At 36.4% G+C, this 22,590-nt stretch overlaps 1 protein-coding gene across 4 annotated transcripts in view; it reads left to right on the forward strand.

Annotated features, from left to right (window-relative positions):
* The window catches only part of ADGRV1 (adhesion G protein-coupled receptor V1), a 275,863-nt gene that overhangs the window by 20,133 nt on the left and 233,140 nt on the right, over positions 1-22,590 (forward strand). For all 4 annotated transcript variants that reach the window (XM_071731307.1, XM_071731308.1, XM_071731311.1 and 1 more), the window contains exons 7-13: positions 3,263-3,828; positions 5,026-5,296; positions 6,145-6,474; positions 9,957-10,133; positions 11,137-11,360; positions 21,418-21,544; positions 21,647-21,832. In XM_071731307.1, coding sequence (XP_071587408.1) covers positions 3,263-3,828; positions 5,026-5,296; positions 6,145-6,474; positions 9,957-10,133; positions 11,137-11,360; positions 21,418-21,544; positions 21,647-21,832 — 1,881 coding nt within the window. The remainder of the gene's footprint in view (positions 1-3,262; positions 3,829-5,025; positions 5,297-6,144; positions 6,475-9,956; positions 10,134-11,136; positions 11,361-21,417; positions 21,545-21,646; positions 21,833-22,590) is intronic.

Below are 22,590 nucleotides of genomic sequence, written 5' to 3' on the forward strand. Positions count from 1 at the left end.
GTTTTGAATACAGTTAAAAGTGCCTCTGCCTAATAATGTTGAATTTCGTCTCTAGGAGCTTTCATTTTTCCTCCTTCTAGTGCTACCTCTGTAATTCTCATCAGTGAATTGAATATTTTTTAGTTTTTGAAGATACCCAGGTCGTTTTCACTGAACCTGTTGGGTGCTACTGCTGTAAATATAAAAATAATCTAGAACTCATTACACTTCTCTTTCAGATTTAATACTGAGGTCCTTGTATGGCCAGAGATGATGTTCTTGAACTAGATTGAGGTTCATCTATTAGTCTGTCCTTTCTATATTTAACTTTCCTGTATTAATTATTATTTTTTTTTAATATGCTCTTCTTTTCACTGCCTGCCTTCCAAATTCAGGTTGTGTTTCTGTAATGAACTCAGGCACTCCTGTTTGCCTGTGTTAATTTTTTTGGGCAAAAAGAACCTAATCCTGAAATTGTAACAGGATGCATTTTTGATGCATCCTCAGGGCTGCACTTGTGCTGCTTCTCTCTGTTCATTTAACAATAAATAAGAACCCAGTATATTGCCAACTTGATTGTCTCTCATTCAGGTCAATAGCAGAAATGTTATGTTTGCAACTAAAGAAAGAATCTAACACTTCAAATATGCATTTTGTTATATATGAATATATAACTATAATCTGTATATATATTCTATATATAGTGTATAGATATATAATATTCTATATATATTCTATATAACTACAACTCTAGACTGAAAAAAATTATGTTTCTATACGGATATGTTCTCATGTAGAAACATATTTTAAAAACTTCTTCAAAAAATAGATAATAGAACCCTAAAAGAAATAGGTAATCCTGTGAAGAGCATAAAGACAACATGGTGTTGATAATTAAAATTTGTCAACTTTCTATTGGTCTCTAAAAAAAAGGAATGTATTTTGTAAGCCTTTCTTTCTAAATAAAAAGAGTAAGCAAAATATATTCTACTTTTCAATTTGTGATTTTAATTTTTTCTTTTATTTTTTTAAAATTTTTCTTTTTTAATTTTCAGTTTATAATGAGGATGAGAGGGAAAATAGAGGAACCCAAATAAGTAAAAATGGTATGGAATTACCTAATGAGGAAGTTAGCAAGAAAAAAATTAATATCAAAAAGTTCATGTCTCAGAATTCAGGAACTTAAAAGACATTTGCAAAGTTCTGTGAGTTGAAAAAAAAAAAAAAAAAAAAAGAAGTTTTTCCACATTTGTACTGATATTTTTAAAGACTGTGCCAGACTGGTGTGTAGAAATGTCTTCCAGAGCAGGTGTACTATTTCTGTGACTTACACAGAGAAATAAACAATTTGGCTTTTTAGGACAATGTGGTTGTGGATTTTTTTTTCGTCTGAGAAATACTCTGAAAATTCTCTTTTTCAAAGCTGAATATGTGTGGGTCCACTCAGTGCAAGTCTTTCACAGGCATAGATGAAAGGTTAATTTTGTATAAAAAGCCTTTATTGGTGATGATGGTGGTCATGATGATGGAATTCACAAGAACCCAGTTACTCTCAGAACTTAGTTTGAGACTTTAGGATCTAAAGCTAGGAAAAACACTGCAACATTTCTGTATTGTGTAGCACTTTTCCTACAGAAATTAGTGAGCTGCAGATCTGATCTCCACAGTACTACATTTATAGTAATCTCATAGTCTACGTTTCCTTTTTAGTGAGGAATAATGGAAACTTTGTTAAGGAAAAACGAAAGAGGCCTGGCAGCCCTGGAAATCCTTTATTCTGTTGACTTTGATGTGTTACTGGTTTTTTAATTGCCCAGTCATGATGCCATTAAAACCCCAGAATGTCCCATTTATATGAAATACTAAGATGTAAAATACAAGATGTAAAATACATTTTGACTGTCTCCTAAATGTATATTTTTGTGGTGCAAAATGATACATTAGATAGTTACTAAATGGAGTGTATTCTATACTATTCTATTCTAGCATCTATTCTAGTAAGACAAAATAAATCTGTGGGAGAGATGACTGAGAGTTTCCAGATCTCACATTGACAAAAAAACAAAAAACAAACTGCATCAGTCAACAAGATTATGCAAGTTTAAGCTCCACAAGCCAAACAAGGGACAGAATTGGCATCAGCTATAAAGGCATTTGCATGCCCAATCTCTTAGCCCTGGAAAAATGTCTGAGGGTGGCCAATTAACAAATGAGTGTGAAAGAGAAGAAATATTGTACAGCAGGGTTTTCAGACCTTTTTTTAGCTTGGTAAACAAAAGTTCCTGAAAAGAATTTGTCAGCTTTTTAACAGAGTATTGCCATTAGCAAAAGATAAATAATTTTGTCCAGGAATTCCTCTCAGAAATAAATAATACTAGTTTACAGGAGTCCACAGCAAGGATGGGAAGCAGAGGTCTTAAATGATTTTTAAAGATTTACTTTTTACCCGTATGTATTAATAAAATAACCATATTTTTCAGTGTAATCATATCAGGTTTTCAGGTTTATCATATCAAGATTTGATAAATAAAATGTAGTACTATAAAGCAAAAATCTCATGCCTAAATTCTGTAATTTGCAGTTTATAAACCCTTCCTTATTGTCTGCTGCATCAGATACTGCAAAATAGAATAGCTAAAACTATGAGGTAATTTTAAACAGTCATCCTGTAAAAATGTCTTAGCCTAATTAATTGCTAAGAACCAGAAAACATGTTCCCAGTTCTGTGACAGAAATCTTCCGTGGGGAGGTGTCTGACTTAAGGAAATGTTCCTTTGCCAGTTGTATAGGAATGGATGGGCTAATATAGGTTTGTCTATAAGTTATTCCTGTGTTACTTCAGGTATTCATGGAGGTTATTCAGCATCAACATTAGAAAATTAAAATGTAAATCTAAGTAACTGGGGAAATGTTTTTTTCCAAATAGAGGTAGCTTCCAGAAGTAGAATTTTGATCTTCTCAGTCCCAAGTTGGAAAAATCCAACCATATTTTTCTGATTCTTACCTAGTTTTTGTTTTACTTTTGCTTGGTTTTCCACCTCTTTTCATATTTCCAGAGCACAGAATTATGTTTTAGAAAATGGAAAAATTAAATTCTGAGAAGGGATTTTTCAGACCAAGTTAAAAGAAGGACTTCTGTTTGTTTTAATATGAAATGGACAGTCAAGTTTTTATTATTTCCCTTTTCTGCAGAATATATAAAACATATTTCTCAGTAAGAGTATTCTACATGTGTTTGAAATGTGACTTACACTCAATTGCTAACATTTTTTTTTTTTTTCAGGTACCTGAAAATGACGAATTGTTCGTTGTTCACCTGAGAAGTGTGGAGGGAGGGGCTGAAATCAACAACACAAGAAGTTCAGTCCAGATTAATATTAAGAAAAACGACAGTCCTGTACGTTTTGTTCAGAGCGTTTATGTGGTGCCTGAGGAAGCTGATGTGATAACAATTCCAGTGGTTCGTGGTAAGGATGTCAGTGGAAAATTAATTGGACCTGATGAACATGAAGTCTCTGTCAGTTACGCCATCATAACTGGGGATACAACAGCACATGCACAGCTTAACGTAGACTTCCTAGATCTACAGCCAAATACAACTATTGTTTTCCCACCTCTAGTTCATGAAATGTATCTGAAATTTAAGATCCTTGATGATGCCATACCAGAAATTGCTGAGACCTTTCAGCTTATGCTTCTTAAGGACACTTTGCAGGGAGATGCTGTTTTGGTGAATCCTTCTGTTGTTCATGTCACCATCCAACCGAATGATAAGCCCTATGGAGTGCTATCAATCAACAGTAACCTGTTTGCTCAGGCTGTTATCGTTGATGAAGACCAAATTTCAAGGTACTACAGACCTTCAAATCTAGAATCTAGAATCTAGTCAGTCTCAGGATTTCACTGAAACTAATTATAAAATCACCACGGAAAATATAACCTAGTATTCAATTAGTGTGTTGTTATTACCAGCTGTCTCTACAAAGATCTCAAGAAAGTGGGAATGTCTAATGCTACAAGAACTGTCTTAATATTTATGAACTGTATGTAAAACATTTAGTCACATTATCAGAATACTGAGAAACCACTAATCTGAAGGCATGATTAATGCAGTTGTGATGCTGCTATACAATGGTTCATAAAAGCAGGAACAAATTTCTGTCTTCCTTCCCTGGTAAATCTTTGTATATACTACATGTAAAATCAATCTCTGGGTTAAAAAAAAAAAAGTATTGAATGAATCCCATTAAATACTTACTTTAAATTAAGTTAAATATATGCAATTTTACACAGAGATCAAAATCATAGTTCTGTACAATTTTTTCAGGCAGGACAGATACATAATATTGGCAGTCTTAATAAAAATATCCACTGCTAGCTACTGATGGTAGTTTGTTTCCAGAAAAGCAGATAATGCATTCAAGCTATCTTACTGTGAAGAATATGGAAAGAATATTTTATAGTATGTGGAGCCCAGCACTTCAGCAAAGTGCTGTACACAGCAAAGAGAAAAATCTTGATTTCTAAATTTTGTAAGTCATGACTCTGAGACTCTTTATTGTAATCATAGGCTTGTGAGGTGCCAGAAACATGACATTTCCAGCTTATAAATATCAGTAACTTGAAATTTGATTATAGGGAAAATAGTTCATTCATAATCATTACTTAAATACTCATGCCTGACGACTGTATTTTGATGTAGTTTGTAAAGTGACGTAGGAATTTAACAGAAAAATTTTTAAAAAATTTGACACGTGTTTCTTGAAACAAAGGTAAAACTCAGGATCTTTCTTGCTGTAAAAAATAATAAGTTCTAACAAATATCTTTGGAGTCATTAGAGAGATCTCATGAATAAGCACCTGAAGGAAAGTCTTGCTTTGTGTGTTATGATTTCACAAACCTTAAGCCCTGAGTCAAATGTCAATTGCACCAGCTGAGGTTCATTTCACTGAAGTCAGTGCAAATCTTTCAGGGAACTGAAATAAGGAAGCTGATGTCAATTATAATTTCATACTGTGTGGTTTTATTTTCACTCAAAACTGTAGGTTTGAAGGGATCACGATTGTGAGGAATGGTGGGACACATGGAAATGTTTCTGTTAGCTGGGTTGTCATCAGGAATAGCAGTGATCCCTCACCTGTGGCTGAAGACCTCACTCCAGAGACTGGGGAGGTTTGCTTTGATCAAGGGCAGATGCTGGTAACCCTTCCTCTGGACATTATTAATGATGATAAACCAGAGGAGGCAGAGCCCTACCTTCTGAAGCTCTTGGCTGATACAATACAGGGAGGTGCAGAAGTCAGTGAACCATCTGAGGTAAGTTTTCCTTTAATACTCTTTTGGTGAAGTTAATAATAGATAATAATTAGGGGCTTTTGATAACAAATTTTGATTAATAAATTTTGATTAGGGGTTTTGATAACAAGGAGTAATTGGCTAAACTGGCTAAAGGTTTTGGGCTTGAATATAAATTAAACAAATTAATCCTTAATATAATCTTGGTATAGAAAGCCATACCCAAAGTATTTGGCTTAGCACAGTATACAAAGCAAGACCTTGTACAGTATCTTTAGGTTATTCACAACATACACAGCATTGCATAAATGTTGCTCTGAGTGGCTGCTTCCTAAGGGAAGGCAGGAAAGTTATTTTCACTTGCTCCTCTGCTGTCTGAATGATTATTGGAATGCTTTACAGAGAGTAAAAGAATCAAGAGGAGGGGTTGGTGATTAAGACTGTAACCTCTGAACTTTTAAATACAGGATGGCTTAGCATTGCTGACAGTTTTGTTACTCAAGTCCCTTAACTAATTTGTTTTTCTTAAAAATGGTTGGAATAAACTTGGTGAATAAAATGAAATTTTGTTTTTTCAGTCTGAAGCATTTTTAAATTATTCACTTTGGCTGCTGAGCCAAAAAATCAGTTATTCAGAGCTCATTCTGGCACATGGATGATGCATAGTGGGAAAGCTGCCCATGTCAGTGTTGTGCTGCTTGTGTACAAAGAATACTTTGGGACTGTCAATCTTATTTCTTTCCTGAGTGCCAATTCACTAAGGAGAAAAATGTATGGTGACAGTCAGGACATCCTTCCATGAAAGCATGAGAACTGTGGTAGCTGTAGCATAGTGTAAGTGATGCTTTTTTTTTTTTTTTCTTTTGCAGCTTCTGTTTTACATTCAGGACAGTGATGATGTTTATGGCCTCATAAAATTTTATCCTTTGGAGAATCAGAAGATTGAAAGTAAACCAACGGGACGCTTTTTATCCTTGAGTTTTTCAAGGGAAGGAGGAGCAGTTGGAGATGTGCAGTTGGTTTATACTGCACTGTATATTCCAGCTGGACCTCTGGATCCTGAGAGAGCAAAAGATGGCATTCTAAATATGTCTAGTAGAAGCATTCTCATCTTTCCAGAAGGACAAACAGAAGAGATTTTAAATATACCAATAAGAAATGATGCATTTCTTCAAAATGGTGCTCATTTCCTTGTACAGGTATCTCAGTTTGGACTGACTTATGTTTGTTTGTGTCTTTTGTGTTTTGTTTTTTGTGTGTTTGTTTGTTTTATCTTGTGTAATTAAAAATAAAAAGAACTTATTAGCTCTGTAGCTGGAAAAACTATTTTTTAGTAACAGCTACCAGAAGCATGCCATAAGCAGAAGTTGTACTGAAGTACATAATTTTAAAAAATTAGAGTGCTGTAACAGGATTCAGGTGTTAATCATGGAATTTAACAAAAAGAGATCAATGTTGCAGGTGTTAGTTACCTTTAAAAGTGAATTACAGAAGCATGACAAATTTTAGAAATTACGAGCAAGTGAAATATAAATGAAAAATAATCAAACCTATTATATTTAATTTATGCATTAATTTATTGGGAGAACCTAAAAAGCTCTTTTCCTGTGTTCATTCAATTATGATCTTTACTACCCCTAGGGTTTTTTTCAATTTTTTTTTTTTTTTTTTCTATCTGAGTTTGTAAGAAGGGTACCTCTGTCATAGCTAATTAAAACTATCTATAAAGTCCAATAAAACTGTGGTTTTGGCAGAGAAATGGATTTTCAGAAGAAATATTTAAGGAAAGAATTTACACTTTCCAACTAAGGCTTTCAGTTTTTACTGGAGAAAACCAAGTTTGCTTACATAGGCTGAGGGATTGGGGTTGTTCAGCCTGGAGAAGAGGAGGCTCCCAGGTGAGCTCAGAGCAACCTTCCAATATCTGAAGGGGCTACAAGAAAGCTGGGGGAGGGCTTTGGACATGAAGTGAGAGGACAAAGGGGGAATGGTTTTGAGCTTGAGCAGGGAGATTTAGGTGAGACATTAGGAAGAAATTCTTTGCTGTGAGGGTGCTGAGCCCCTGGCCCAGGTTTCCCAGGGAATCTGTGGCTGCCCCATCCCTGGCAGTGTCTCAGCCCAGGCTGGATGTGGCTGGATGATCTTTTAGGTCTTTCCAACTCAAACCATTCTATGATTCTGTATTTTAACAAGATATTATTCATCTGCATTGCTGTGGAAGATACTGGGCATTGCCATCAGTATTTGAGATGATTATTTTCTCATCTGAATTTAAGACTGCTCCATAATCTCTGCTTCCTGTGATTAGCTCTGGCCATCTGTGATGAATAAATAGCTCAGGTAGCTATCCAGAGATGACTTGGCACATCCAGAGCACAAATTAGAAAGGCATTACTTAAATCCTTTTAAACTTTTAATTAATCTTTTTTTAATTTTAAGTCTGTGGAGTTTTCAAAGATGTTGCTATTAAATCTATAGAATTAAAATTTGCCATTCTTTCTCTTTTATTTAATGTTTTAATTTCTTCTGTGACCCTGAGAGGATTTCTTCTCCGCACATTCTCTTATTAAAAAAAAGAAACAACCAAAACAAAACTAGTATGCATACTAGTATGCAATTTTTGGCATTCACAGATAGGAAATTGTGTCCTGGAATACTAGACTAGGTTAGCATGCTTTACAGCTGCATAAGACCTGAAAGATCTACAGAAGAACTGAAATAGACAAGGTTCTTTTAAATGGTGCATTATAAATAATATTTCATTGTGGAATATAGAAAAGACACACACATATGAGCAGTATTTCAGATTTCAGGCACTTTGCAAAACTTCAGATTCCAAGGAGGTGGAGGGGGTAAGTGGGGGGAAGGGAGAGGGTGAATGTTCTATACTTTTTCCATGAACCATAAAAAATCTTTTTGTTTGTATAAACCAAATCAGAAGGGCTTTCCAGCACAGAAAATTCATTTAGAAACTCATAGAAAAGGAAGAAAAATGCTCCTATTTATCACTATGACAATCCTTCTACATTGTGAATAAACAATAATCTCAGTGAACATGTTTAGAATGAGAAGATTACAGAGTTTGAACTAAGCATAATAAAGGATCAACTCGGGAATCAGGGTGGAGGAGGAAATGAAGCTTAAGCACAACTAGAGAATGGAGAGAGGAACTGGAAAAGTGAGATTAACATTCTTCAGTGACATCTTTAATTAAATAACCTGCTATAGTCTTAAGTGAAGTTTTTGGCATGGACAGGAAGATTAACTGATTTAATAAACTACTTGTCATTATTCCATTCACAATGCATTCTTTTTTTCCTCATGAGCTGATCTGCTTTAAAAAGAAAAACACTGAACTAAAACTAAATTTCTTGGTTCTCTCTTAATTTAATTTCAATGTTACTATCCAAAATCAGAAGCACTTAGCAAAGTGCATTGTTTCAGCTGTGCAGTAATTCTGAAACTCTCTTGAGCTAACTGTTAATTGCAGGAACAGGGCTTACTCTAAAAGAAAGCTTAGAAAACAAGCAAAACAAACAGTCCTGCCATCTGTTCCTTAGACACCCCAGTAGATGGCTGGTATGGTTGAGAATCAATTATTGAATAATCAGTATTTTTTAAAATTACTAAAGTATTTGTAACACAGTTCCATCTATCATCAACTAAGATGTATGTATTTTTGTGTACTACTTTGGCAATGATATGGCCCAAATATTTATAGAGAGTAGATTTAATAATTGAAGGGTTTCAAAACTCATTAGATGAAATAGTGATTCATGATCACTATATAAATTAAAATCAGGCCACTCTCCCCTCCTCCTATGAAACCTTACTATATGGTAACATCTGGTAACTCCAGGTAGCCTCATGGAAGTCATTGAGGACTCATTGAATTGTTTGCAGAAGTAAATGCAAATCAGTTATTATATTATAATATAATTATAATATTATTATAATAATTATCATAATAATGCATGACAGGAGCACATGGCAAAAATTATATTTGAAACAAGTATTTGAGCAGGCAGTCCTGCTCACCTTACTAAGTCAGTGTTGCTGATGAGTATAGTGAGTGATAGAACCCATTCAAAGAAAGTGTAAATATTTTTGTATTTCTTCTTAGTATAAAAAAATAATGAAATATGGTCACATGGAAGGAGACTACATGTTATACTGATTTTTGGTTCAGAATGCAATTCTAATTTATTAGTTGTTATAAACAACTAACAACTTCACAAAGTGAAGTCCTTAACATTGTATGGGAGAGGGAGGAAGATTGAATTATTATTTGGCTTCATTGGAGGCTGTAAATTATTATGCTTCCAGTGGATTCAGATTTTTCTCAATGTGTGGCACAAAAAACAAAGCTGAAACAGTAACTTGGGCCACTGGTTGAAATCAGTGTTGTTATTCACAGGCCTAGTGATGAATCAGCTGATGTAGAAGGTTCATTCTCCCTCTACATACTTGAACATGATGTACCCGACAGAGGTACCATTCTGCTGACAAATCTCAATGGTATCCACTTCATTTCTTCAATTCATTTATAGCAGCAATGAGAAATTTGTTCTGGAGATGTTTTGCTCCCTGTGTATGAAACTTGCTCTGAAAAGTCAAAATTGTTCTGACTTGGTACTAAGGTTTCTTATTTATCTTTTTTTTTTTTTGTTTTCTCCCACAGCTTGAAAAAGTTGAGCTGGTGAATAGGATTCCTCTGATCCCACCTGTGAGTCCAAGGTTAGGTGAGATTCAAAATATTTCTCTCAGGATTACTCCAGATATTGCAAATGGAGAAATAGGCTTTACCAGCAATCTTCCAATTATTCTTTCTGAGCCAGAAGATTCTCCTGCTACAGAGGTAAGTAAAATTGCTTATATTGTCCCATGCTATAGCAAACTGGTTCTGAGAAGGCAAAGTTTGCTATATTCATTGAGTCATTGTAATACATGAAAATTAGTGTAAGGAAAATTCTGCCTGATGTCAAATATTCCCATGATATTTATTAAAAAAAAAAAAAGAAAAGGAAAAAAAGAAAAAAAAAGAAGTGCTTGCAAAATGAAGACCTGAAATAATGTGTCATTATCAGAAAAATGAGGTTGATTTCTGCTTTCTCTCTAAGCATCCAAAACCAATTATGTCTTAACGCTCTCACAGAACAAAAGAGGCTGCTGACAGTTTTCATTTCTGTTACCAGCTGTAAGATTACATGGAAATACCTGTGTGTCCTTTGTATCCTAACTTCTGTGTGAGCAGAATTCATGGCTTGCTGGGCATGTTTTCCAACACCCATGCTTTTTTATGTTTCTGGCAATACAAAGCAGCATTTTCAAAAGCATTGCTGTTGATCTGAGAGCCTTAGTCCCAGGCGGAGAAACTTTATTTAAAGTGTTTTGCATACGTTGACACTTCTTTTCCTGTCTGTCTTAGCTGAAATATTCCCACAAACCTTCAATCATATAATCAGTTTCTCAGTCTTTCATTGAAACTGCTAATTACCTTGAGCAGAGTACAGGTTGGCATGTACTGTATTAACCAGAATAAAGTTATGGTGGTTATCTTGAAAATCTTGGTTGTGTATTGAAAAGGTGGGCACTGGCAAAATAATTAATGCAAGACTTTTTGTGTTTATTGTTGCTTAGTGACTTGTGATACCCATGTCCTGTCATCTCCATCCTCTAAGTATGTAACTGATGCAAAAATATAACTATTTACTGGTTTATTTATTTACTGGTTCACTATCTTTGAAATCCTGTCACATAGGTATGGTTAAAATAGCCAAACTGAATATTCTGTAGCTTGCAAGGGGGTAATTGTTTTTGCATATAGTTTACAAGTCACAACATACTGATGTGTTTCACAGGTTTCCATTGCATTGCATAGAGATGGGACTGATGGCCAAGCAACTGTGTTTTGGAGTTTGAAACCCTCTGGTGTCAATCAAAAGGCAGTAACAGTTGATGATATAAGTCCTTTTAATGGCTCTGTTGTTTTCTTATCTGGACAAAGTGAAACTGCAATCAACATTACTATTAAAGCTGATGATATACCAGAAATGAATGAAACTGTGTTACTGACTTTGGACAGGTACTGTACCCTAATCTCTCTTCATTTGTATTTAGTTCTAATACCCAGTTAGCACCAATATGTCAAATTAGCACTGTATTATTTAGGAGGTATTGCTTTTATTTTCTTGATAAATGGCTGAAGAGATATTAGGCCCTTGATTTGGACTGTGAACTTCTTCTTTGACTACGGGTCCATGTAAGAAGCTGTGTTTTATTTGTTGTCTAATGACTAAATTTTGTTTATATTTTCATAGAAATAATGTGCACTCTTTTGAAGTTCTTTCAGCTTTGATGTTTATTCACAGCTCATGGTTATAAAATATATCTTTCCAGAATGATAAAATTCAGTAAGATAATTGGGAAAACTATAATGAAGAGTGGAAAGTACTGTGTCCAGTTCTGGGCCCCTCAGTTCAGGAAGGATATCAAGGTCCTAGAGCAGGTCCAAAGGAGGCAACTGGGCTGGTGAAGGGACTCGAGCACAGACCCTATGAAGAGAGGCTGAGGGAGCTGGGGGTGTTGAGGCTGGAGAAGAGGAGGCTCAGGGGAGACCTCATCACTCTCTACAACTCCCTGAAAGGAGGTTGGAGCCAGGGGGGGGTTGAGCTCTTTTCCCAGGCAACTCTCAGCAAGACAAGAGGGCACAAGAGGTCTCAGGTTGTGCCAGGGGAGGTTTAGGTTGGACATTAGAAAGAATTTCTTTACCCAGAGGGTGATCAGCCATTGGAATGGGCTGCCCAGGGAAGTGGTGGATTCTCCATCCCTGGAGGTATTTAAACAGAGCCTGGATGTGGCACTCAGTGCCATGGGCTGGGAACTGCAGCGGGAGTGGATCAAGGGTTGGACTTGAAGATCTCTGAGGTCCCTTCCAACCCAGCCAATTCTATGAATCTATGAATCTATAAGAGTGGAAAGCAATACATACCTGTGTTTATGTCAGGAAAAGGCCTGTCAGGAAAAGGCATCACAGCTCCTCTCTGGTCTTTGTGCTACAAAGAGCACTGAGGTGTTTCTGCAGCAGTGTTGTAGTGTCCCTTCTGCATGAGGTCAGCATTATAGGATAATAAATGCTGTAAGGGACCACAGGAGACGCTATCATCTGCATGTGAGAACGACTTATAATTAAATTAAATATAATTAAATTATTTCATATCCAGGAGCACGTATCCTCCTCATTTACTAACAGGAGGATCTTGGCTATGTCTTCTGTTCAGCTACCAACAACTCAATTGTATTTATAGTTTAGAAATACCACTGCTTCTACCACCTCCTGTTAGTCTAAGGCAAAGTAATTCACTTTTTTTCTGTAAAAACATATTAATAGAAGTCTACCAGCAGCAGTGTCCACACTGAACTACCTACACAGTGAGTACTTTTGTCTTGTATAGTAAATGCAAATTTGCTCCTAGGAGCTTCAACACCAGATACCCATGGTGTGTTCATACTAGCAAGCCAGCAACCAGCTCCTCAAGCTACTGCTGATCCTGTTTCAGAAAGACTGGTTTTATGGTCACACAGGAAAGATGTTATTCCATGGAAGGATTATCCTAAAAGCCCTGATGGATTCATGTAGTGCAGAATCAGATATTTCATTCGACTTTGACTACTCACTACATTGAAAAGACAATCCTGTTCCAGACAGAAACAAATGGAGACTTTACAAGCCGTTCTCTGCTTTCCAAATTCCTCTCAAGGAATTCATTAGAGTCTGTGCCACAAAGGAGGAAGTTAAACTAGAAATTATGGTGAAAGTTGTGAAGAAGTGTTCGTAAGGTGGCCAACAATGAATGGTTGTGAAAGGGTAGGAAACAAGTAGGTAGAGGGAGAAAATGGATGGCATAAAAAGTTAGTTTTTTAAGTTCTGTGGGTGTGATTAACAAGAGTTTTCTGCCATTTAATCAAAGTAGTATCCCTAGGCTGTGCCTGGAAAATGATGGCTGCAATGGGGATTGAGCTGGCAGCTGGAACAACGTAGCCACTGTTCTGCTTTTACTAGGTACAATGGAAGGAGCAGGTTCTGCTGAGCATGAAGTGGCTGGCAAAACATGTGCCAGCAGTGAGCAGCTTTCTCACACTTGGCAATGTCAGAGATTAAAGGAAGGAACAGGTGGTCTGGCCTGGAAAAAGAAGTAAACAAGGAGGAGAGAAAATCTGAACTTTTCTGTAGACCCGAATAGTGTCCCTCAAGTCTTCAAGTGAAATTTGGCAACTTTAACATTTAGCAGAGGCTGTGGATGAAATGACTGCAAAGATCCTCCTTTCAGTACTGGAGATGACTCTTCAGATCAGGGCTGAAGAATACTGGCAGCATTATGTGTGTGAGCTTGTGGCATTGCTTTCTGCATAGTTTGTATTTTCTGGAGGAACTGAAGATTTCAGTTTCCAAGGCTGACAGCCAGCACCTCACAGCAGGTGTGAATTAGCATGAAAACAAAGATGCACTGTGCTGTGGATGTGCTTGTATGTTCTATAAATTGTAGCTTAAGTCAGTAGGAAAACGGAGCATGTAAGAACTTCAGTGGAACTATAGACATAGAAGTACATTCATAAGCATTTTATTTATTGCAGTTAGTAGTAGCATGGGTAAAATAATAAAAATAATTAGTTCTAACAAGGATGTATTCTCATACTCAGTGGTATTGTTAAGGCATTTTACATTTTACACAAGTTTTGATCACTATCCTGGTTCTGTGTTGTCTGTCTGTGGGCTGCAGATATTAAAAATAACTCTTATGTCCAAAAAATTTGAGGCTAAAGTTTATAATGAAGCATATGCTTTTAAGGAAGGCAGATGAATGATAAAGAAGCAAAACAATCCTGTACCTGTTGGAAGCTTCTTCGTATTTCTTTAGGAGCAGCATCAGGTTGAATGCCTGCCAATACTTGAATAGGCCTGAACTGAGAACAAACATAAATAAAGCCAGATGTCTGTAGTGAAATCTGTATGAAAAAGAAAAGACCTTGGTCTGCTTGATGAATGTAGGTGGAACAGCCCATGGAGGTTGTGTCTATGCTTTGTGCAGGCATATATATACCTTCCAGGGCTGTTCATTTTACCTGGTAAGCACAAATAGAAATCATTTTTTCAAAAAAAATCTGACTCTTGTTTTTGCCTTATGCACAACTTATTCCCCTCAGTAAGGTGCAGGCACAAAGCTATTGGCTTGGCAGCTGGCACAAGCACAGGGACAGAACCTCCAGGGCACACAGGCTGTGTTTGCACTCTTAAATGAGTGGTGGTCAGAGTGAGAACTTGTAGGCTTTGGGATCTATGAACAGCAGCACATACCAATAAATTGTTTTTAACTTGAGAAAGTGGTCATCTGTGAACAGACAACAGTAGCTTCTATGATGAAATTTTGGGTCAAGTCTCATACAACAAATTCAGATGCCAGAACAGATTAATATACAAATATTATGGCCTAAATCTCATTTATTAGATATAATAAAGCAAAAGTCAACCAAGGAAATTTTTATATTCTAGTGATTTCTTTTAGGGAGGACAAGTTTCCACTGGCTGAAATTCTGTCTTGAGCAAATTTGGAAAGGAGATTTTTTAAAAAGTGCAAATGCAAGTCAGCTTTGGCTATTTAATTGTGAAATGTCTGGAAGTTATTTAACATTTTTATGTTTAAGAGATTACTTTGTGTCAAAGAAGTAGCAAATTCTAGAAGTTCCATTCCAGCACTGCATGACTATGGTCCCTAGTATGGGGCTTAAGTAATGTTAATATGTTGAGGTTTACTGCCTGTTCTGGAATACACAGAAACACTAAATTACTCTGCAGTGGAGCTGGGATTTTCTCCTAACTTGGTGATTTCCTGTGACTAATGCCTGTTTCAGAACCAGGCACTATCTTTGTCATTAAATAATTTTTCTCTTTAGTTGTTGTAGTGCTATAGGGACTGTTTCTTTAAGTGTAAAAATTTGGCTTTTTCTTCAAAAGTTTAGTCAGATTTTTAAATTATTTTATTTTATTTTTTAATGGGGAAAAAGTTTTTTCCAAGTAGTAGCTGAATGTTGAAATGAGTGGTTCTGGACACCCACTGCTAGCTTTTATTACTTTTCAAATAATAGCACCATATATCTCCTGCTATGAGTAACAAAAATTTAATAGGCCTCCAAAATCAAATCATTTGTGGATTAAACATGGAGAGAAGGTATTCCCTATAGTGAGAAGCACTGTGGAATTTATAATATGACAAATGCTACTATGATACTGTTCTTTAAAGGTAGGTCCTGATACAAATTAAATCACTTGATAATCCCCCGAAAAATGAAAAAAAAGAGTGAACACTGGCTAAAAATCTAGGAAGCAAAAAGGAGTAACATTCCATGGGCAATCTGAATTAACTTTTTCTGAGGTGTTCTCACAGAAAAGAGGTTTTTAGGAAGTGTCTTTTCAATCAGTAGCAATTCACAGATGTCTTTCAAAACTTTCACTTCCTATACAATTCCAACTCTTAGTCCAAAGCTATCAAACCTCACTACATTAAATCTATTCATAATTATTATCTTATTTGCCAAGGTATTTAGTTCATAGTAACATTGAAATACCCATTTTACTTTACAGTCAGTGAAAAAATCTCGTTTCTGATGGTTTCTAGCATTATGTTTAAAAAAGTTCAAGAAACATTTCAATCCTTTTGTTTGTTGTCCTAGTAAATCTGTAGTCCTTTTTTTTTTTTTAATAAATAATTTCTCTAGTGTTGAGTCATTTCATGTGATATGGAAAGTGGTTTTTTACAGCTGTTTTACATCACACAAAATGTATTCCTTACATTAGCAACATAAAAATTTCCAGAGCTTTTCCTCTGTGATAAAATGAAACTTCATGTCCACATGCAGCCATTTTACAGAAATAATTAAGGAGAGGAGGAAGAATGGCTTTCCCAGGGTAAGAGATCTCCTTACTCCTGGGTAAGTGCTCTCTTTAGTAGCTGGATCTCCTTGCTATGGCTCAGCAGTTTCAGTTCCTTGTAAGACTTGTTCTCTAGACCTTTCACCAGTTTAGCTGCCCTTCTCTGGACATGCTCCAGCACCTCCTTGCAATAAGGTGCCCAAAACTGAACCCAAGATTTGAGGTGCAGCCTCACCTGTGCTGAGTGCAGGGACGTGATTGATTCCTTGCTCCTGCTTCCTTCTTTTAGTTTAAACCATCACCCCTTGCCCTGCCACTTCAGGCCCTACTAAAACGTTTGTCCCCATCTTTCTTATGGGTCCTCTTGAAGGGCAGAAAGGCCAAAGGCACCAGGAAAGGTTATGGTGGTGGGGCAGGTCAAGCTAGGAACACACATCAGGTTTAGGCCACTGGAATCAGGCACATCAGGCAGGTTCAGAGCAAGAGACTGATCTGAGGCTGAGCTGGGAGGTGGCCTGGTGGCTCCTGGTTCAGGGATGTTATGGGAATTTAAGTGTTTACTTCAGAGTGTAGCCATGGGGGATCCTAATAGATACACTGCTGCTCATATAATGGCCTCTCAGAGATGGAAAACTAAGCTCATTCTATTATGGTTTTGCATAGGTTATTTTATACTTTTTTTTTTTTTTTTACTAGTAACTGTCGGAGCAATGATAGCAATCTGGCCAGTCATGAAGAGAAAACACTGTCAGATCAATCAATCAAAAACTGAATATATGACACGATCCCAGTGATGAAAACAGGGCTTGGGTGGACAGCCTCCTGAACTGTGGCTTTCTGGAGCAGTGGATGGGCTGAACCTGAATCCTTGGTTTCAGACCTGCTATTTCTCTAGGTTCCAGTCTGACCTGCACTGTGGCTGTTTAAAAGTAATCAAGCTCAGTCATGAGCAGTGATCCCAGGGCTCAGTACTGGGGCTACTCCTGTTTAACATCTTTATTGCTGGTTTGGATGAGGGGAATGAGTGCATCCTCTGTAACTTAGCAGTCATCTCCAAACTGGGTGGAAGTGGTGATCTCCATGAGGGTAGGGAAGCTCTGCAGAGGGATCTAGACAGACTTGATTGATGGGCCAAGGCCAGTTGTATGAGTTTCAACAAAGCCAAATGTCAGGTCCTGCACTCTTTCCACAACAACCCCCAGCAGCCCTGCAGGTTTAGGGTGGAGCTGCCTGGCAGAGAGGGACCTGAGGGTGATGGTTGCCTGCCATCAGTGTGCCAATGGCCAATGAAGGACAATGTCACCCTGGCCTGGATCAGGAACAGTGTCACCAGCAGGGCCAGGGAGGTGATCTTACCCTTGTACTCATCCCTGGTGAGGCCACACCTTGAGTACTGTGTGCAGTTTGGGCACCACAGTATAGGAAGGACATCAAGGTGCTGGAGAAGGTGCAACCAGGATGAGTATGGGACTGGAGATCAGGTTTTTGAGGAGACGTAGAAGGAGCTGGGGCTGTTTTGCCTGGAGAAGAGGAGGCTGAGGAGAGACCTTATTTCCCTCTACAACTATCTGAAAAGAGGCTGTAGTGGGAAAGACGTTGGCCTCTTCTCCCCAGGACAAGAGACAGGACAAGAGAAAGTGGCCTAAAGTTGAACCAAGGGAAATGCAGATTTTAGGAAATCTTCACCAAAAGAGTGGTGAGGCACTGGAAGAAGTTGCCCAGGGAGATGGTGCAGTCACCGTCCCAGGGTTCAAAAACTGGATAGATGTGATGCTTTGGGTGATGGTGGTTAAGGTGGTGTAGGTCTGACACCGGACATGTTGATCTTGAAGGTCCTTTCCACCTATGATGAGTCTATGATTCTATTGCCAGTCTTCTTACTCCTCTCAAAGAACACCTGGAGATGCTCAAGATGCAGACCTCATGGTACTTGTGACTGCTTCATTTCTTCTGCCCTCTGGATTTCTGCAAAGCTGCCATGATGCATTACAACACAAGATTAAGTCCCAGAACTACTCCTCAGCAAGCTTTTTTTTTTTTTTTTTTTTTTTTTTTTTTTGTCTGAGCTGTGTTTGGACTCATGCAGTGTGTAACTTCATGAAGCTGAAAGGGATTTCATTTATGGCATTCTTCTGTGATGAATTAATAAGTCTTAACTACTTAAGTTTGTACAAACATATAAAAAAGTTCACTTGAAATAATGGTTCATTTGTATTCTGCATTGTAAATTATATTACCAACAGCTTAGATATATAATTAAATCTTAGTATTAACAACTCTGGAATTTTTTCCTTGATCTTTTCATTGAAATAATACTTTGATGGTTTTGGAACACTGCTGTATTTGTTTATGAAGGAGCAGAAAATACTTCAATAATATAGTATTTAAAATCCAGCCTCACTGGAAATTAATGAGATACTTTTATTAACTCAGAACTTCTATTTGAAAGAATGTATCTGCAACTATATTTGCTTTATTTTCTCAAACTTCTCAGTGTAGCCTTGCCTCTATTGAATTTTGAATCTAAGTTCTTTTTGAAATTTGTGAAGTCAGAATTTAATTTTGTAAATGCATGGTATTCTCATTATGGAATTTAGGTAGGACATACAGGTTTTATATAAAATATATTTTTATTTCAGATTAGGAAAGTCAAAATGCATGATTTTCATAATAGAATAATACTGCCCTTTCACCTGAATTGATGTGGTAATTTTTTTTTTATTTTTTTAAGTTCTTGACTGAAATGGAACCAATTAAGGCAGAAATAAATACTGTCTCCTTATTTTTGTATTTTTGTTTGCTATACCTTTATATTGATAATTTGCTATGGTAATCTGTTTAATTGAACATTTGTCAAGAATTCAGTTCAATTGCTTTTTGCACAAAAATAGCTTTCTATGCATAGCTGTTATAATTCCCACTGTATCTCTTTTATAATTACTTTGGCAGGTTGATAAATTAACATATTGTGGGGACGTGTAGAATTATTTTGTTTTTCCTTAAATGAAGGGCTGTTTATAAATGTGGGCTGCTGGTGCAGTTGTGAGCAGGCACAAAGTCTGGCAGTAATCAAGGTCTTGAAGGAGGTCTTGGTAGGGTGTACCATGAATGGGTCTTGACATCCTGAATTTGTCATGGGGTCATTTCTCCCAAGTGGGAACTTCCCATTTGCTAGAATTTTTCAACAGGAAAATGCCAAGCAATTAGGGTTCCCATAAAATGTACATTTTAAGTATTTGGAAGGGAGGAAGAAAGCTTTGTGCTGTTTCTTAAAAATTATTATTTTCTAAGATGAGTGCTACTGAAATGCTAGCAAGTGGCACTTTCATTCCTTTCCCCATCCCCTTTTTTTCTTTATTTCTGTACTGACAGGGTAGAGACAGAAAGGTTTGTCGTGTACTTTGGGTAAGTGCAGTGAACTGTGGGTTGTTTTCAGTGAATCAATGCTTTGTTTTACAAGTGATTGGTTTGGACAGAACCTGTCTTTATCATTTCTTTTCCTCTCAGGAACCACGTCTTCTGCATCTCTTCTGACAATGCATGCTTGCCCTTTGGTGTTTAATTTGATGGCATGGGGCTCCGGTTTGAAGGAGTTTCTTTATTTAGGATCTGTGAATGATGAAAGTTATGAATGCATGGCTCAGTGTTTGATATTTGAGCTTCTGATACAATAATGGATTACTTGTTTTAACTGCCAGAAATACAATGTCTGCCTGCCTAGAATTATAGAGAAGTTTTCTGTGGTCAAAGATGGGTGGCAATCTTGGTTTTGAACAATGTGCATTTAGTTGATGTCAATCCAAGTTATCGTGTACGCTGACATATTTTTTTAATGTTCAAGAAACACAACATGTTACTCTTCTGAATAGGTATTTCCTGTATTGCATCTTACATTCTTCCTGTAGACTTTGCTACAAGATGCACTGCTATTTAACTTTTTGTGTGTTTACATTCTAGTTATTTATGGAGTGTTTGTGGAAACAGTTCTGGAACTGTTTTAAAATACTGGATACAATTGCTTTTTTTTTTATATATAAAACAGTGTTTCATGAACTCTGGGTTGTAGTACAGTGGAACTATAAAAATATTTATAAAATGTCCAACCAAGATTTCACTGAAGTTTCTTTCCAGGAAAAAACTGGAAGCTACACAAGGATCTAAATACATAAAACACCATGTAATAAGCTGTATCCAAACCATCAGTTTGAAGGGGCATTCTTGGTACCTCCTCCAGTAGTGTTTTTTCTGGCACTTTTAGTGTTGTAACTTAAAACATCATTGAAAATTACCACATCTGAGGAAATGAATGCAAGATATGTGCAAAGATTATTGGGTTTTTTTGTTGTTGTTGTTGGGGTTTTGGGTTTTTTTTTCTCTTGTTTTTTTCTTTTTTCCTGTAAGATATGGCTTATTCATGTTCATGAGTAAGACCAAGATGGTGTGGCAGTAGCCAAGGGAGAGAAATACTCCCCCAAGAAAAGCTCAGTTTGATCATTCTTGCACCATTTTCACCATGTGCTTTTAGGTAGAAAATTTGTAAGAGAGGAGAAAGGGAATGAATCTGAGCTGTTGAGACAAGATCCAACACTTAGTAGAACCAGACTGGGTTCTTACAAGTGTTTTCCACATCTTACGCAAGGCAGGTTAACACACAGGTTAATAAACAATAAACAAATAAATAAATAATAATGTATAATAATAATAATAATAATAATAATAATAATAATAATAATAATAAATAATGAATAATAAAACATATTGAGGTGCAAGTCTCTTCCCATTGGTAGCACCACTAAATTTTGCTACAAGGGCAATAGAGTGTAGTGTTTGATGTAGTTGCTCTCCTGTTGCTAAAGTGATTTTGGATTACTCTTTATCATTTTATCCATATGCAAAGTAATACCAAATGTAACTCTTAACATATTATTGCATGATTCTGTTTCTTTTCCTGTGTGCTGTGTGCATGTGTGACTAAAAAACCCGAGTCACTAAATATAAAAATTAATCGGAAAACAAAGTTATGTGAGAAATAATTTTTTCTACAAATGGGAGAAATGGAATACTTTGTTTTTAAATGAATTTTATTATTTGCAGGTAATTGTTTTCATAATTTATTCATAAAACTCATCGGTGTCCCAATGTCCTTCACACAGGTGTGGATTTGCTTGCTAAATAGAATTGTCACTCAAAAAAGCCTCTTGCTTTCCTTCACCAGGGTCAGTGTGGAAAACCAAATACTGAAATCTGGGTTCACTACTCGTGAAATTATTATCCTGGAAAACGACGACCCTGGAGGAGTGTTTGAATTCTCCCCCTCTTCCAGAGGTCCCTACAATATCAAGGTAGCCATCTAAGGGATTTTACCTAATCACGACGGACAACTTAGTTTAATCAGAGTGGTGGAAGAAAAGCTGGATTTTCATTTATTTATTTTTTTTTTGCAGGAAGGGGAGTCTGTTGAACTGCAGATCATCCGCAGCAGGGGAAGCCTCCTCAGGCAGTTCCTACGCTACACTGTGGAACCAAGAGACAATAATGAGTTTTATGGAAGCACAGGAATTCTGGAGTTTAAACCTGGGGAAAGAGAGATCAGAATTACTCTTCTGACAAGGATGGATGGGGTGCCAGAGGTATAAGTTAATATTTTTCTCTCTTTGGACTGTGTTCACAGACATATTAGTTTGTCATGTATTCAAATATAGGCAAAAATATAGGAACAGAACAAGCATGCAGTGGATTTTCTGAAGTGTCTTTCCAGCCACCAAACTGGGTGTACCTGGAGAAACAGAAGATGGTTTTGGGTTCAATAGTCCTCAGATTTCAGATTTAATAGTCCTGGATTTCATTATTTTAATTTAAACAACTACACTTTGAATTCCTGTAGGATTTTTAGCATCCCTGACATTCTGTACCAGAGAGTGCCATTGTTTATTTGAATTTTATATAAAGATCTACTTTTTGTTTCTCTTCTAGTAATCACCCACTAGTTTCACTCAGTGATCCCTAGTCTAGACTGATATTGGCCAAACAGACACCTAGGAGCATTATTTGTTTTTATATTCCTTGAGAAGTTTCCTGTGAGCTTTTTTCAAGAACTATATAAAGTATAAAGTCCCATTGGATCAATAAAATGAGCTGATACATTTTTTAAATTAGTTTTCTGTCAATGGTTTTAAAAACTTTGCTTTCCATATTACAAAATATTAATAAATCTTACAGAAAACAACCCTTATATGTCAGGAAGAATTAAAAATATATTTGTACTAATGAGTTAATGTGATTTGGAGTTAAGTAAAAAAACGATTCCTTGCCTATACTAAAACTAGATATTTGGAAGAAAGAAATTTCTATTTATTTGTTTGCTGAAATTTCTATTTATTTGTTTGCT

Source organism: Heliangelus exortis, chromosome Z, assembly GCF_036169615.1.
Source record: "Heliangelus exortis chromosome Z, bHelExo1.hap1, whole genome shotgun sequence".
Lineage (NCBI taxonomy): Eukaryota > Metazoa > Chordata > Aves > Apodiformes > Trochilidae > Heliangelus > Heliangelus exortis.